This window comes from Muscardinus avellanarius (genome assembly GCF_963383645.1).
Source record: "Muscardinus avellanarius genome assembly, chromosome: 7".
Lineage (NCBI taxonomy): Eukaryota > Metazoa > Chordata > Mammalia > Rodentia > Gliridae > Muscardinus > Muscardinus avellanarius.
In genome coordinates this window covers 36,135,466-36,151,244 of record NC_137793.1, presented here as the reverse complement: position 1 = coordinate 36,151,244, position 15,779 = coordinate 36,135,466, and the positions used below count along the sequence as shown (strand labels likewise).

Below are 15,779 nucleotides of genomic sequence, written 5' to 3'. Positions count from 1 at the left end.
GCATTCCAAGCACAACCTTCAGGGGAACAAATAAACAAGACGCGGTGCACAGACGGGCTGTGATTTCTTTCCAAGGCACATGATTATTAGTCAGTGGTGGCACAAAGAATGGTTCGGAGATAAGAAACAACCCCGCTCTTATATTCTCCACCCAACCACAGCCCGTCGGGGCTCTGATTAACAGTTTAATTTCAGCAAATCAACCATAGCAACCACAAATGTTGTGCATTTGCGATTGATTAACTACATATGGTCCAATTTATTTGGTAAATTTTATATATACGTGTGTGTATACATATATTTGAATTATGTATTTCTGTAGATTCAAAAGTGAATAGGTAATCCTCATTTGAGGAAAGATATAAGCACTATAGCAATATCTAAAAAGTATAGTGGTTTTGCAAACAAAAATTTTTATTACCATTCAAGATTAATTAGATGAAAATCTCTCTTGAATATCTGAGTATGTTATTTTTAGACATGATGTGGTATTATTATACATATGGAATAATTTCTTTATTCATATATGCATACTCTTTTGGAATGACAACCGAGGCTTTGAAATCTATCCAGGAAGAGTGAAATACAATTGGCATGTTTGATGTGTATATAACAAACTTACATGGATAATTAATAAATAGTATCTTATGTGGATGGTCATGAGCTGAACTACTCACGTGGCAAGCAGCTGCACATGTCCAGAATACTTTTTTTGTGTGTGTGGTACTGGCAATTGAACCTATGGGTGCTCTACCTCTGAGCTACATCCACAGACCCATTTTATTTTTTATTTTTGAAACAAGATCTTGCTAAGTTACCATGCAATGCTGGCCTTGAACCTGAGATCCTCTTTTATTTATTTTTTTTCCTGTGGTACTGGGGATGGAACCCTTCTACCTCCGGGCTATACTCCCAGATCTATTTTATATTTTTATTTGGAAACAGGGTCTCTTAAGCCAGCGAGGCTGGCTTCGAACCTGTGGGATCCTCCTGTCTCTGCCTCCCACGCACAGGGATTACAAGCGTGCGCCACCATGCAGGGCGAACCTGAGATCCTCTCTTCTCGGCCTCCCAAGTACTGGGATTACAGGTGTGTGCTACCATGCCTGGCTTAGAATACTTTTAATGTCTCTATGATTTCAGACTCAAAATATTAAAATTCAAAATTTAAAAAATAAAATTGTCTGAAAATAAGATACATATAAAAAGTCCTGTAATTCTTATAAAAAGTATATTAAATACTTTGAATATATTTATAGAGTTCAAAATCATATATTTGTAGGAATAGTTAATTTTAAAAGAACAAGTAAATTGATAAAAATACAAACTGTAATATTACAACTGTATAAAAAATATAAAGGGGATGGATGTAGCCTCATACTCCTGGGTATGGGTATTCTGTAAAATGCACCATTTCTAAAACATTTGTATTATCATATACTAGCACTTGCAATGTAAATATTGAGGACCTATATGGTATTTTATTGTTGTAGGCAGTCTTATTTTGTTCCCACTTTAATACACCTTTGGCCTTTATAAGAATTAATAGTTATTGCAGGGAGAGACTTTATAGGAACTTTTCACAGTAGAAAAGACAATGAGGCAGGAATATCAGCCCATATAAAATAAAACTAGCCATCAAATTTTCCCACTGAATACGGTCAAAAGGTTCTCTTAATACACTTAACTTTTACATACTTATGTATCATGGAGCAAAGGCCCAATTACTATTTTCTGGTGTACCCAAATATTACTATACATCAAGTTAGCTACAGAATTCTTTTTCAACTCAATGGTTTCTCGATCCGTGATTAGGTGAAGAGTTTGGTTTAGAACGCACATGCTAGGAGACTTTCAGTCTGTATTATCTAAATCACGCCTTCAGTCTCCATAAAATACATTAACATTCATTTCAAACCTCTTAGAAATACACTTTTTCTTACTGCTTTTGCTCATGGCTGGCAGTGAATTCTGACTTAGATTTTTCTTGAATGCTAAAAACTTCGTTTGTAATCACAGAATTTTTGTTTCACCACGTTCAAGTTTTCCTCTGTTTCCTAAACAGTATATGGAAATTTCTGAACAAAAAACAATTGCTAGCACCTATCTTGTGAAATACTTAATTTTCTTTTCTGAGAGTGTCCCAATTTCTCATGGAGTGGTTTAGAGATTGAAGAAGAAAAAGCAAACACCAACTGTAGTTTGCTGTTGTAAGATTAAGGATTTTGAGCAAATAAACCCACCTTCACAGTTCAGCCCAGTGGCATCCAGAGAGAACCCGCGCTGGCACTCACAGCTGAAGCTCCCAGGGGTGTTCTGACAGATGCCCTTTGCTCCACAGAGGGAAGGCTGAGACCCACATTCATTGTTGTCTGGGAAAACCAAGAAAGGAGGCCATCAAGCGTCCAAGTTTTCATTGCATGACTTATATTTTACACATGAAGGAGAAAGTGACATATGAAAGCTTAAGTTTTCACGATGTGAAAACACTATTCTAGAAAAATCTAAGCCAGAACTCACTGTCATTATTAGAGGCAAAAGTGGTAAGAAAAAGTTTATTTCTAAGAGGTTTGAAAATAGAATGTATTTTACAGAGACCAAAGGCATGATTTTAGGTAATAAAAACTGAAAGTCTCCTAGCATGTGCCTTATTCTAAAGAAAACATTAACAAACAAAACAAAACAACAACCAAAAAAAACCCCAGCCTGTTCATTGCAAGTTCTAAATTACTGTGAGCCTTTAATCATATTTTATCGGAACAGCATAGCTAGATCTAGAATGAGATATAGCGGAACTGCATGGAATATGCCCACTGTGTATGTGTGTTTGGATTATATATGGGCCTTTTTTTCCTACTATGATAGTGTTCTTTAGAAACAATGTCTATATTATTAACAACTTTTTTAAACCACTAATTACACAGCTCTAAATATAAGCACAAAGAAGACATAACTTAGCTACCATTTTATACAAAGCTTTTATGTAACTACCAAACATTTGTTAAATTTCCCAAATGTAATTCTGCCTTACCAATGCAAGCAGTGTGGTGCTGGGTGAAACCAGGTGGACATTTGCAGGTAAAGCCCCCCAGGGTGTTGACACAGAGGAACTGGCAGTTGTGCTGTTTGGTCTGACATTCATCGAGGTCTGCAATGAAAAGGAATCTCAGAGAAATCAGAGCAGAGTTACCTGGCTAAGCATCCTTCCTCATGAGATCACAGGAGGCATACGTGCTCCACTGTGGGCATTCTGTCTAGATTTTTGCTGGAATCTTTGTGGGCTTCCATATGCATTATATAGCAAGTTTATTTATATAGCAGCATACACATTTTAGGCTATTATAATAAGAAGGAAGAGGTGGCACATAACACAAGATTTTTGCTTTTTTTTTTTTTTTTACAGTACTGGGGATGGAACCCAGGGGCATTCTATCTCGAGCTACAACCCCAGCCCTATTTTTTATTCCTTATTATTTATTTATTTATCTATTTAGTGGTGCTGGGGGTGGAACCCAGAGGTTTTCTACCTCTGGGCTATACTCCCAGACCTATTTTTCATATTTTATTTGGAAACAGGGTCTCACAAAGTTGCTGACAGCCTCACTAAGTAGCTGAGGCTGGCTTTGAACCTGCACAGATCCTCCTGTTTCAGTCCCCCAAGTGCTGGGCTTACAAGCGTGCACCACCACGCCTGGCTATTCCTTATTTTTTTGAAGCAGGGTCTCAGTGAGTTACAAAGGGCCTCATTAAGTAGCTGAGGCTGTCTGGGAACTGCGATCCTCCTGTCTCAGCCTCCCAAATGCTGGGATTACAAGAATGTACCACCACGCCCGGCTAGGTTTTCTTAGAGTAAGACACTGAATGGCCGAATCATAGCCAATTCTGTGAAGCATTCTGAAAGTTAACATTCAAGGTTGTAATTCTTGCATTTAATACATGGATGGTCACTTATCTCTATTAAAAGAAGGATTCAATAAAAATGTAACAATCTGGAAGTTGATGAAAGCCCTAATACAAGTGTGTAGTTAGGTTCTCCAGATCCAAATGAGAATCACATCATTGGTATCAGATGAAGCAAAAACACAGCTTCTATAGTTTTAGTCACATATGGCATCAACATATGGACTCATCTAATACAAAATCCTAAATCTGATTTTGGTTAAAATGAAACTTAATTTGGAAAAATACATTTAAAATAAGTTTACCACATAAGACATAGGCAAGACTGATTATTTTGTAGCTTAAAGAAAAAAACTCCAGTTCTCTATATAGGTTCAAGATAATTGTAGCTCTTGTGAATAGCTTATTTATTTGTTTTTGATCTGTCTTGAAAATAAATCTCACTTTATAGAGAATAATCTAGTTCAAAAAAATTTCCTGTATGAATATAATGCACCAATAAAAAAATTAAAAAAAAATGAAAAAAAATTTCCTCAGTCCATAAATTCCATACTAATGAGGTTTCCTATATGCTCAAATATATGAGTACAGTATTGAGACTATCTTAAAAACCTAATTTAGTGTGATAAATAAGTACTTCTACTACCTAAGCAAAAATTTTAAAATTTATCCACTTATCTTCACTATTCTCAGTAAATGTGTAACAAAGACAGCTTAGAGAAATGAAATTTTAGGTATGCAAGAAAAGAATATTCTGTTTGAATTCTTTCCTCGCCAGAATTTTATTTAAAAAAATTCATGTGGTTTTATCTTAGAAGTAAACTATTGTGATTTGGTTTTTAAAAATCTTTCTCTCACTCCTGGGCCCTTTGGCAGAGTTTACTACGAGTAATAAAATAGCCACTGGGAAGATACATTCCAGGGAAGGTGATAGACCTGGTATAATCCCTGGTATAATTACCTAACACTGAAACTGAAAGGAGAAAGACAGAGAGGGCTGGCAGCTGCCGGAGACTCTTCCCTCACCTTTGCATGTCTTTCCGTCCTCTTGCAGGACGTACCCCCTCGGACATGAGCACTGGTAACTCCCCTCAGCGTTCTTGCAGATGAAGTTGCAGGGCTTTGGTGACTGAGAACACTCATCAAGATCTAGGTAAAAGGGATGTGAAGATGAAAGTCCATTAAAAGAAACAACCAGCCTCTCTCCATTCTCCCATATTCTTACTTCATTCTTTTTGCTTTTTCTCTGCAACCTAAAATGGAATCTAGCGGGAGAAAAGGGATGCACAGAGTAATTTTTTCTAAAGTAACACTGGTTTACTCTGTAGATCAAATCTACAGATCTTGGATAAATAGTATAATGTACAGACAACCGGGTTCAAAAAATACACTAGTCTCTTCAGATTAATGTACTCTGGTTTACATCTTAGGAATCATAAACTTTAGGGGTCTCTCTCTCCTTTTTTATGGGAGGGTATGGCAGTTCTCTTAATTTTTCTTAAGTAGAGCTCCCCTAAGCCTCTGTGTCTGTGGGACCATAGATTGTGCCGGGAATCATCCAGGGCTTACCCTGGTCCACTCTGCTCTCAGGCTCAGAAAGCAGGCCTCTGCGGGCTCGATCAGTGGACTCTCTGTCCCATCTTCTGTCTAGTCCTTATTTCTTTAACTCCCTCCTTTCTGGGAGGACTCTGGCTAGCAGAGCCACAGGATCACTGCTCACAGCTCTCCCGAGGAAGTCCTCAGAACATAAAACCTCCTCTCCTCTCAGGCTTCAGTAACATCTCCCTCTTTTGTCCCAGGGGTGGCCAGTCCCAGTGCATAGAACTATCCCTCCTGGCTCTGCACAGTGTCTACACATTTATAGAAAGACCCTTTGTTAGACCCTCCTTGAGACATCCCCATTGGAATATGCCACCTCTTTCCTGCTAGGGCTCTGCCTGACAGCAATCTCCATCTCCTTCGCAGAGCATACCGGGTGCATGCCCACAGCTCATGGTTCAGAGCCTATTCTGTTATTCTCATGCCCAACAACTTTTACCAATTGAGCTGAATGCTTATGAAGAGTCAGTTTGGTTTTTCTTAACTTTTTTTTTTTTAAATGCCAAGTGTATTTGGAACTGTGGGAGGTACTTTATTGGGATAGCACATGAGCTGATGAAGTATGGAGAAAAAAAGTATATATAAAGTTTAATTGAAAACTAGGCTGGACATTTTAGAGAGAGACTCAATAAAGGTCAGTCCTCTCCCATTCATATGTCACTAAATTAGTGAGCAAGGCAATGACAAAAAAAAAAAAAAAGAAAGAGAGAGAAAGCGAGGGAGAAAAAATTGTAAGGTAGTCAAAGACTGAGACTACTTTGCAAGTAGAAATTTTAGGTGCTGTTTAATTGCTGCATCTTATGCAAAAATAGTGGAAAAGGTACTCTATATACACAAACACAGAAATTCACAATAAAAAGCATGTCTGTTCATCAACAGGATGACAAATATAGACTTATACATTGAAATAAAAATATAAAATGTTGAAAGTATAGTTTGCAATTTTGGTTTCCCTGACAGTTTCATATCCTACATGGTTAGACAAAGGGCAAAGGCTATGTTATTAAGCACTGCCTTGTGGAGAAGGGTGGCATCAATTTTAATAAAATGTGTCTCCCAAAGGACCAAAACAAAGACACTCCACCAACCGTATGCGATTGGCAGGGCGCTCTTGTTGACCAACCGAGGGACCGGGGGGGGGGGGGGGGATGCGGTGCCTTACCTACACAAGATGTCCCACTGAGGTCTGTGGTGTAGCCGACCTTGCAGAAGCAGCGGAATGAGCCCATGGTGTTGATGCACTGGCCGTTGGTGCAGAGGTTTGGCATTACCTTGCATTCATCAATATCTGTGGATCAAGTAAGCCAAAAATAAACAGAAGGCAATATATGTGCAAAGTGAAAATGATTCCGTAGTGCTTCTGGAATAGCTTTTTTTTTCATTATTCAAGAAATGGCAACAAGGAAGGGGCAGAAACACAAGCTGAGTGGTGAGAAATTCTCTTTTGGAATAACTCATTTTGCAATCAAAGTATGAATCAATTTTGTGGTCTAGAAAGCTACCTCTTTCAGTGTGAGACAGCTTCTGTTAGCAAAGTACTCACACAAAAGATTGGGAAGCTGTGCAAAAATGGTGGAAAAGAGTATTTTTCAGAACATTGGTATATTAGGAGGTTGTACAAAAAATTGAAACCACTAATCAATGACAGATCTCTGTATTTTAAGCCTTACAAACTAGCGAGTATGTAAGCATGCTGCAAATAGGATGAGTCCCTACACTCAAGCGACGATATTTATTTGAATAAGGCAAATGTAGTTTGGAGGATATAAGCTAAGCCTTTGGGTTCAGACAGATTTGTCCCAGGCTTGGGTCAAGCATTCCTTAAAAAGGTGTGATTTTGGGACCACTACTTACTGTTACCTTAACTTTGTGTTTCGGTTCCTCATTTGCTCCAATGGGAACAATGAAGTCTACCAAAGTTTGACATGAAGAATAAATCTTTCAAAGTTTCTAGAACACTAGTCTAGAACATTCTACTCGTACATACAAACTCCCAAATACATATAAATGCTTTAGCTATTATCACTGTATCAATGTTCACTTTTCCTTCTAAATAATCTGAATTAATGATATTCCCCGTGTTGATAAAAGTACATGCGGTGTCTCCCGCCTCACCTCTTCCATCCGTGGTGTATCCTGGGCCATGAGGACAAATCTTTTTGTACTGGGCAGTTCCGGGAAGTGGGCACAGCTCGCACTGGTGGCCCCAGCCTCGCCCGCCGTCGCAGCAGCACTCTGACTTTGTAACCAGATTGCGGCTGCTGGATGCCATCTGACACATGGTCTGTAATACCTCTGCAAAGCAGAGTCCCTGGCGGTTGTCTGCAAACAGCAAAGTAGTAAGAGTCACGGCCTGGAAACACAGGCTTCACTGTCTCAGGCTTCAAATCAAATAGGACAGCAATGCTTTCTCTCTTGGTAGCAATGATAGGAAAGACAAGGATCTTCTGTGCGAATGGTCCTCACTGCTGAGGACAGCTCATGGGGAGAGAGTTGTGTGGGCGGTGATGTTCACAGGGTTCTCTTCCACTGGGGACAGTTTATTAAACTTAACAAAAATTGGCACTATTCTTTAGAACTAAATTTATTTTTTTCTTTAGTCCATTAGCAACTAAGTGATAATGAACCATCATTCCTGCAGAATGCAAATGAAAAGATTATTTTTCTTTAAATACGCAAATAAATGCCAATATTTTTTGTTTGTTTGTGGTACTGAGGATTGAACCCAGGCGTGTTCTAACTTCTGAGCTACACCCCCAATCCCTTTTTAGTTTTTATTTTTGAAACGGGGTCTCACTAGGTTGCTGTGAGTCTTGCTAAGTAGCTGAGATTAGCCTCTAACCTGTGACCCTCCTGTCTCAGCCTCTGCAGGCATGTGACATCATACCCGCCTGGCCAGGATTTGTTTTGAAAAAACAAATTCTCAGTTCTGTTATGAACTTGGTACTTAATATAATCTAATTTATGATGTTTTCTATAGCCAAAAGGCTGTTCAAACATTTAGACCAAGCAGATTTTTTAAATATAATTAAATGAATTTCTGATGTAAACAGGAAAAAATCTTTAATAGGGTTTTGTAAACCATCCTAGTAAAACTGGAATATGAACAGAAAATTATACTTTCCTTGTAGATTATGTTTTCTATTTCCTAAGGTTAATCATTAATTAGTAAAGGTATAGATTGGACACAATAATAAGTGAAATTTATTTCCTTTTTTTTTTTTTTTTTTTTTTGCGGGTCTGGGGATGAAACCCAAAGGCATCTGACCTCTGAGCTACACCCCCTGCCCAATTTTTTATTCTTTATTTTGAAACCGGGTCTCACTGAGTTGCAGAGGGCCTCACTAACAATTTCCTAGGATTTGAAGCAGCTGATATTCTGAGAATAATCAGATACAGTTGAAACATGCTCGCTAATGGGCTCTCTCTGTCTCTCTGTCTCTCTGTGATACTGGGGATTGAACCCAGAAGCATCTACCTCTGGGTTACACCCCCAGCTCTGTTTTGTTAGTTGGAAACAGTGTCATGCAAAGTCGTGGAATCTGTGCTTTCTGGTCCCAGCCTCCCAAGTGCTGGGATTACAGGTGTGCGCCACCAGGTCTGGCTGGGAACTTGCTCTTTTTGTGATGTCCAATAATGAATCATTCACTGCTCTACTTACCTTGTCTACCTTAAACTCACGACACCACACTTTTACAGCAGCCACAATTAACTGCAGTGGTTAGAATGTGTGCATTTTCACATTAAAATACAATGTAATACTTGAGATTTACATTTTCCACAAGAAAAATATTTTGTACGACTTTTTTTTTTTTTCGGTACCATAATATAAAAACTGGCCTTTTTAAACTGTGGCATTTACTTTGCGTTAATATCAGCAGAGCTTACCTCACATTGAAAATATTTTCTTTTGGAATTAAATCATTCCCTGACGCAAGTTTTACTAATGTCACATTTTCTGTGGCATTTAATTAATCTTAATTTGGAAGGATCAGTTAAGATCATTATTTACATTACAAACAGATGCACACTGGAGACACACGTGTACAAACATGCCATTCTAACCAAAGAGACGGTGGGTTACCTGGACTGGAGGGTTTGTTTTACAGACAAGAATATATATGTGCAGCTAGCTCCCCTGTGATGACATCATAAGATGGATAGTTTATTTACAAAATGAAATATAACTCCCATGTTAGCTTACCCAGGCATTCAGTGCCCGAGGAACTGGACTGGAAGCCTTCGTTACACTCACACCTGTAGCTTCCAATGATGTTCACACAGCGCCCGTTCTCACAGATTCCTGGCTTGCTCCTGCACTCATTCTCATCTTTCAAAAAAAAAAAAAAAAGGAATATGAATAATGAGCAGCTTGTACAACTGAAATCTACAGAATCTCTTCTAATGTAGTCTATCGTATTTAAAATTTCTTCACAAGACAGATGAGATGGGATTACAAAGTCGTGCAAAAATACAAAAACGAACTTACCTTTGTTTTCACCTCTGAGCTAGGCCCCGGCCTTATTTTATTTTATTTTGAAACGGGTCTTGCTAAGTTGCTGAGGGGCTCAATAAATTGCCAAAGATAGCCTTGAACTTGCAGTCCTCCTGTGTTCTAAGTATTTGAATCACAGGTGTGTAGCACTGCCCCCAGTTTATTAATTTTTCAAAACTTTATATCCTTCTCCCAGGTGGGTTTTTGTACAAGAGAACATTTCTTACCCACTCTTTGTGGGGGAGGGATAGTGTTTGATACAGAATTGGGAAACTGGCCTCCAAAAGGGATTGATTTGCCCACGACAAGAAAACCAGCAGGGGAGGAACTTTGAGGAGGTGAGAAGAGCTGAGGGCAGAGGGTGGGTGGTATGGGCAGCAGTGGCTGGCAGGGAACAGCCTCACAGGCCAGGCCCCAGCGGGCTGAGAAGCCCAGGGGCGCAGGTGCTCGGTGAGCGCAGTGAACAGGAGGGCGGCCTTGGGCTGCTGCTAAGAGGGTCTGTTAGAGCAAAATCACTCTACTAAAACGCTGTCTTTAATTATTGCATTTACTCGATATTTCGTGAATTTCATTTGAATTTTTCAAAGCTATGCTGTTAGAAATAAAAAAGTTCATGTAATTTTAGCTTTTTGATAAATTATTCATTTTTATACTTTTTAGTTTTCAATTTACTGACACCCCCTCCCCCACCCTGGAACGTCTTATTCCATCCCTTTCTTTTTAACCTATATTTCACATTTTTGATTTAGGCATATTTCTTGTAAAAAGCACATAGCAGAACTGAAAAATAATTTTAAAATTACAATCTTTTATATTTATCTTTAACCAGCAATTTAAATTTCATCTATCACGATTATTGATAGATTTCAATTCTTACCCGCCGTTTCATGCTATTTTACATTTACTGTGCCCTTGGCCCTTCTCTCGGTACTTTTTGGATTAATATGTTTTTTTCCTCTGCCTTCCTCTTGACCCCGACTCACGTTTGGAAATTACATGTGAAGCAGAGATGAGCCAGTAAACTCTGTTGTTTAACTTAAAGAGCTGCTGATGGTACTTAAGAAATTTATCAATCAGCCAGGCGTGGTGGCGCACGCTTATAATCCCAGCATTTGGGGAGGCTGAGACTGGAGGATGGTGGTTCACAGACAGCTTCAGCTACTTAGTGAGGCCCTTTGAAACTCAGTGAGACCCTATTTCAAAATAAAGAATAAAAAAATAGGGTTGGGGTGTAGCTCAGAGGTGAAATGCCCCTGGGTTCTATCGCCAGTGCTACACACACACACACACACACACACACACACACACACACAGCAATCAAATTTTCTAGATCACGTCAGCATGCCAGGTGGCACGCACAGGCAACAGAAAGAAATAGATGCCAAGGCACTTGTTACAAAAAGTTTTAGAATAGATACTTATTCACTTGTTAGAGAAAATACTCAGGAAAGCCCATTATGCCCCTGTATCCCATACATACACAGAAAAACAAATACACTGTTAAGGCATCTTTGTTGCTGTTCAAGGTAAGGTTTTTTTTTTTTTTTTTTTTTTTTTTTGCAGGTCTGGGAATGGAGCCCTGGGGCTACACCCCCAGCCTGTTTTTAGTCTTTATTTATTTATTTATTTTGCGGGTCTGGGGATGGGACCTAGGGGCATTTGACCTCCAAGCTACACCTCCTGTCCTATATTTTTATTCTTTATTTTGAAACAAGGTCTCACTAAGTTGCGGAGGGCCTCATTAGGTAGCTGAGGCTGTCCGTGAACCACGATCCTCAGGTCTCAGCCTCATGAACGCTGGGATTATAGGCATACAAGTGTGCATCACCACGCCTGGCTTCAATGTAAGTTTTAATAGGTGTCCTACACTAGGGAAGTTGGACATAATGGGCTTGAAAGCACATGTTGAAATTGCTTCACATATATGTATACTTGTATTAATTTCAAAATATATTTTAGAAAGGGTTTGTGAGTGGTAAGTAATTTCCATATAGGTTTCTGACAGTATCTTATTTTGATTATTTTCCTACTTAATTTCAGAATTTTAGCTCAAAATTAATTTCCTTTAGAACATTTAAAAATATTGCTCTGCTTTTTTTTTAAAACCAAATGTTATTGATCATTTTTTGGAAATCTAGTTTTTCTCTCTGGGAACTCTGAGGATTTTCATGTTGCTCTTAAGTGTTTTAAAATTCACCATGGTGTGTCTTGGAGTAGTTATCTTTTTCCTTTCAGGAAAAAAAAAGTTTTATAGAAACTTAAAAGCATATACAAAAGTAATTAGCTAAGTTATTAACTTAAAATTTTCTTGGTTTATTATTTCTAGGCTCCGAGGATGCCAGTCTACCACTTTGATTTACTATTTTCCTAATGTCATCCATTTGCATTTCGACTTATATTTTAGTTGCTTGAATTATGTTTTGCAAAAGGGCTCTTGCTGGATATACTGCCTGAACTCTAGTGTATATCTAGCTTTTATATCTGAAAGATAATTTGATATGCTTCCAATTCTTAGATTACTTTTGCTTTATTGTCATTCACAATGAGAATTACCAAGAGAGGCTTACAAATAAGTCTGAATTTTTTCCTTCCTGTTGAAATTTATAACTTCAGTAGGGTGTATCTTGGTGTGATGTTAAACCACTTATGCAGTTTTGATTTCTAGTACCCACTTTTTGTCTTCTGACAACTTCTAGATCAAGAATGTCAAGCCCAGACATTTCATCACCAGCGCTTTTGCCCCTGGTCTATGTATTCTGTGCCTGGCCCAGCACAGCCCAGCAGGCAAGAGGGAAACACCCCCCAAGACACGGCGCATTTTAATCCCCGACTCTCACTTCTCAAATAGGTATTTGGTCCTTCTCAACAATCCTACTATGCTTGCACACATTTTTTGTTGTTGTTGTTTGTTTGTTTTGTTGCAGTACTGAGGATGAAACCCAGGGGCATTCTACCTCTGAGTTATACCCTCAGCCCTATTTTTTATTCTTTATTTTGAAACAGGGTCTCACTGAGTTGCAGAGGGCCTCACTAAGTAGTTGAGACTGTCCTCGAACCGCAATCCTCTTGTCTTAGCCTCCCAAATGCCGGGCTTATAAGCCTGTGCCATCACGCCCAGCTCTATTGCTTGCATTTTATAAAATAACTTCCATAACATGGAGACACGAATGACATTGCCCTACCGTGAGCCTTCCCCTCAGACTTGTGCTACTGCCAACAGCAGAAATATCTTTGGTTTTCTCAAGGGCCAGCCTGGCACTCTTGCTTTGGGATTGCTTCCATGATTTCACAACTCTCCCATCCCAGGGCTCACTCCTTCAGCATACATCCTTTGGCAACTGCATCCTGAAAACTAGTCTCTTCTTCTAGGCATGGTGATGCACACCTGTAATCCCAGTACTTGGGAGACTGAGACAGGACGATCGCAGGTTCTAAGCCAGCTTTGGCAACTTAGCAAGGCTCTCAGAAACCTAGCAAGACCCCGTTTCCAAATAAGTAAATACCTAAGTAAAAAGAAAGAAATAAGGCTGGGGTGTAGCTCAGAGGTAGAACACCCATGCATTCAATCCCCAGTACCAAAAAAAAAGTCTCTATTATATTTTACTCCTGCAGTTGTGGCCACATTTCTTTATTCTCCTCAGGACAAAACTTCTCCTAAGAAGGATCTCTGGTTCTTCTGCACCTCCGATTCTTTCTTCAACTCAGAGGTTCATTCTCTCCACTGAAGCTTCCTGAACAGATCAGCAAGTCTACTTACTATCCTCTGTCGACGTGTGTGTGTGTGTGTGTGTGTGTGTGTGTGTGTGTGTGTGTGTGCTACTGGGGACTGAATCCAGGGGAATTCTATCTCAGAGCTACACCCCCAATCCTTTTTATTTCTTACTTGAAACATGGTCTTGCTAGGTTGCTGAGGCTGGCCACAAACCTGTGATTTTCCTGTCTCAGGCTCCCAAGGACTGGGATTGCAAGTATGTGCCACCACACCCAGCTCTTTGTGTATGTCTTACTCTTTTCCTGAGTAGCATTACACAAAAGCTGCTATCCTCTAAGCAACCAAACGCTGTGTTCTTTTAATTCCCAGGGCACCACACTGGCCTGGAAGGCATCCCATATTGTTGGCTACCTCTGCCCAGGGCCCAGTCACTGTTTTACTTTCCAGGATCTCTCCAGTGTTCTCATCAGTCCCATGATTTTTAAAACATTTTGTATTTGCCAGCAATTTATATCTCTGGCTCATAAATACCTCTCTCTGCCTGCTTGACAGTACCACTTGGGAAGCTAACACTGCCTGACATTAGCAGGGTCAAAATAGAACTTTTGTTCTTTTGTGTCCCCAACGAATCCTGGTTCTTCCAGTCTTTTCCTTATTAGTTAATGGTAGCATCATCCAATCAGCTACTCAAGTAAAATCCTAGGACTTGTCTTTTCTCCCTCTTTTCTTTCATCCACCATGTCCGGTCAGTCCTTCAGTACCATCTGTTGCTTAACTCCAGCTCTGTTCCGGGTCTCACTCCTTTCCACATCACTGCGGCCCTAACAATTTTCTTTAAAACATGACATAGTTTTATATTGTTCTGTAACATGTATCTAGTGTTTTCTGCATCAGTACATACGCAAATTCATCTTACTCCTTTTGAATGCTTCATTTCCCTGCATGACTGGGCTGAGATTCCTTTACCTGTCCTTCTTTCTGTGGTGGATATTGAGATGGCTTTACTTTTTGGTTCATTACAAGCAGCATTACAATGCACATTCTTGTATTTATTTACTTTAAATTTTTTAAAAAAAGTTTATGCATGCCGCAAACTTCCTATGTACAATTCAATGATTTTCTATAAGTTACAGGGTTGTGAACCACTGCCACAATGCAGTTCTGGAACATTTCCATCTCCCATGGTGGGTTCCTGGGATCCCCTGGCAACCACTCTCCACTCTGACTCCTGGCACCAGGCAATCACTCTAAGACTCATTTTCAAGGAATCTTATTTTGACATTATTATTATTATTATTATTATTATTATTTTTGGTGGTACTGGGGATGGAACCCAGGGGCCTTTTACCTCCGGGCTACACTCCCAGACCTATTTTATATTTTTTATTTGGAAATAGGGTCTCTTAAGCCAGCAGAGGGTGGCTTCGAACCTGCGTGATCCTCCTGTTTCAGCCTCCCAAGTGCGGGGATTACAAGGGTGTGCCACCACACCCGGCTTGACTTTTTTTTTTTTAAAAGGAGAAAATGATCACTAAACTTCAGACTAAAAATAGTTATAATTTTCCCACGTACGGGAGGTCAGGAATCGCAGGTTTGCAGTTAAAGGAGGAGCTCACCTACTGGGAGCAGGGGGAGGCTGTGTGGTGGGCCCTGGGGGTCCCAGGTGACAACACTTTTGGAAAGAAGTGCTGAGACAATGAAGATGGAGCAGAGCGGGAGATGATGGCGCACATCACACAATCACAGCTCTACCTCCTCCCCTTATAAATGAATTAAAAGAGGCCCAAGTATGTTGAAAAATATAGTAAAAGTATCAGTGACATCCTGCAAAACGAGACTATCTGCCTCTTCAGATCTCTCCTCACTCACAGGAAAGAACAAAAATGAGACCATTACCTCATGCTTTTAGTTTGGTACATGAACAGAGCCACTCCAAGGAGTTTTACTATACTTCCACATTTAGGGTTTTAGAGTTTCAGAATCTGGGGCCATGAAAAACAAAACGGCATCTATTCGCAGGCAGCAAAGTCACTGTTGCTTTATCTAGAACCTATGTACTAGTGTGGATACTGA

General features: G+C 39.5%; 1 protein-coding gene across 1 annotated transcript in view; it reads right to left on the bottom strand.

The window, feature by feature from the left end:
* Positions 1–15,779, bottom strand: part of FBN2 (fibrillin 2) — a gene marked incomplete at both ends in the record, with an annotated part of 232,315 nt that overhangs the window by 10,455 nt on the left and 206,081 nt on the right. Inside the window, 6 exons of the mRNA XM_080698411.1 lie at positions 2,244–2,372; positions 3,032–3,148; positions 4,927–5,049; positions 6,662–6,787; positions 7,615–7,821; positions 9,704–9,829. Coding sequence (XP_080554537.1) covers positions 2,244–2,372; positions 3,032–3,148; positions 4,927–5,049; positions 6,662–6,787; positions 7,615–7,821; positions 9,704–9,829 — 828 coding nt within the window. The remainder of the gene's footprint in view (positions 1–2,243; positions 2,373–3,031; positions 3,149–4,926; positions 5,050–6,661; positions 6,788–7,614; positions 7,822–9,703; positions 9,830–15,779) is intronic.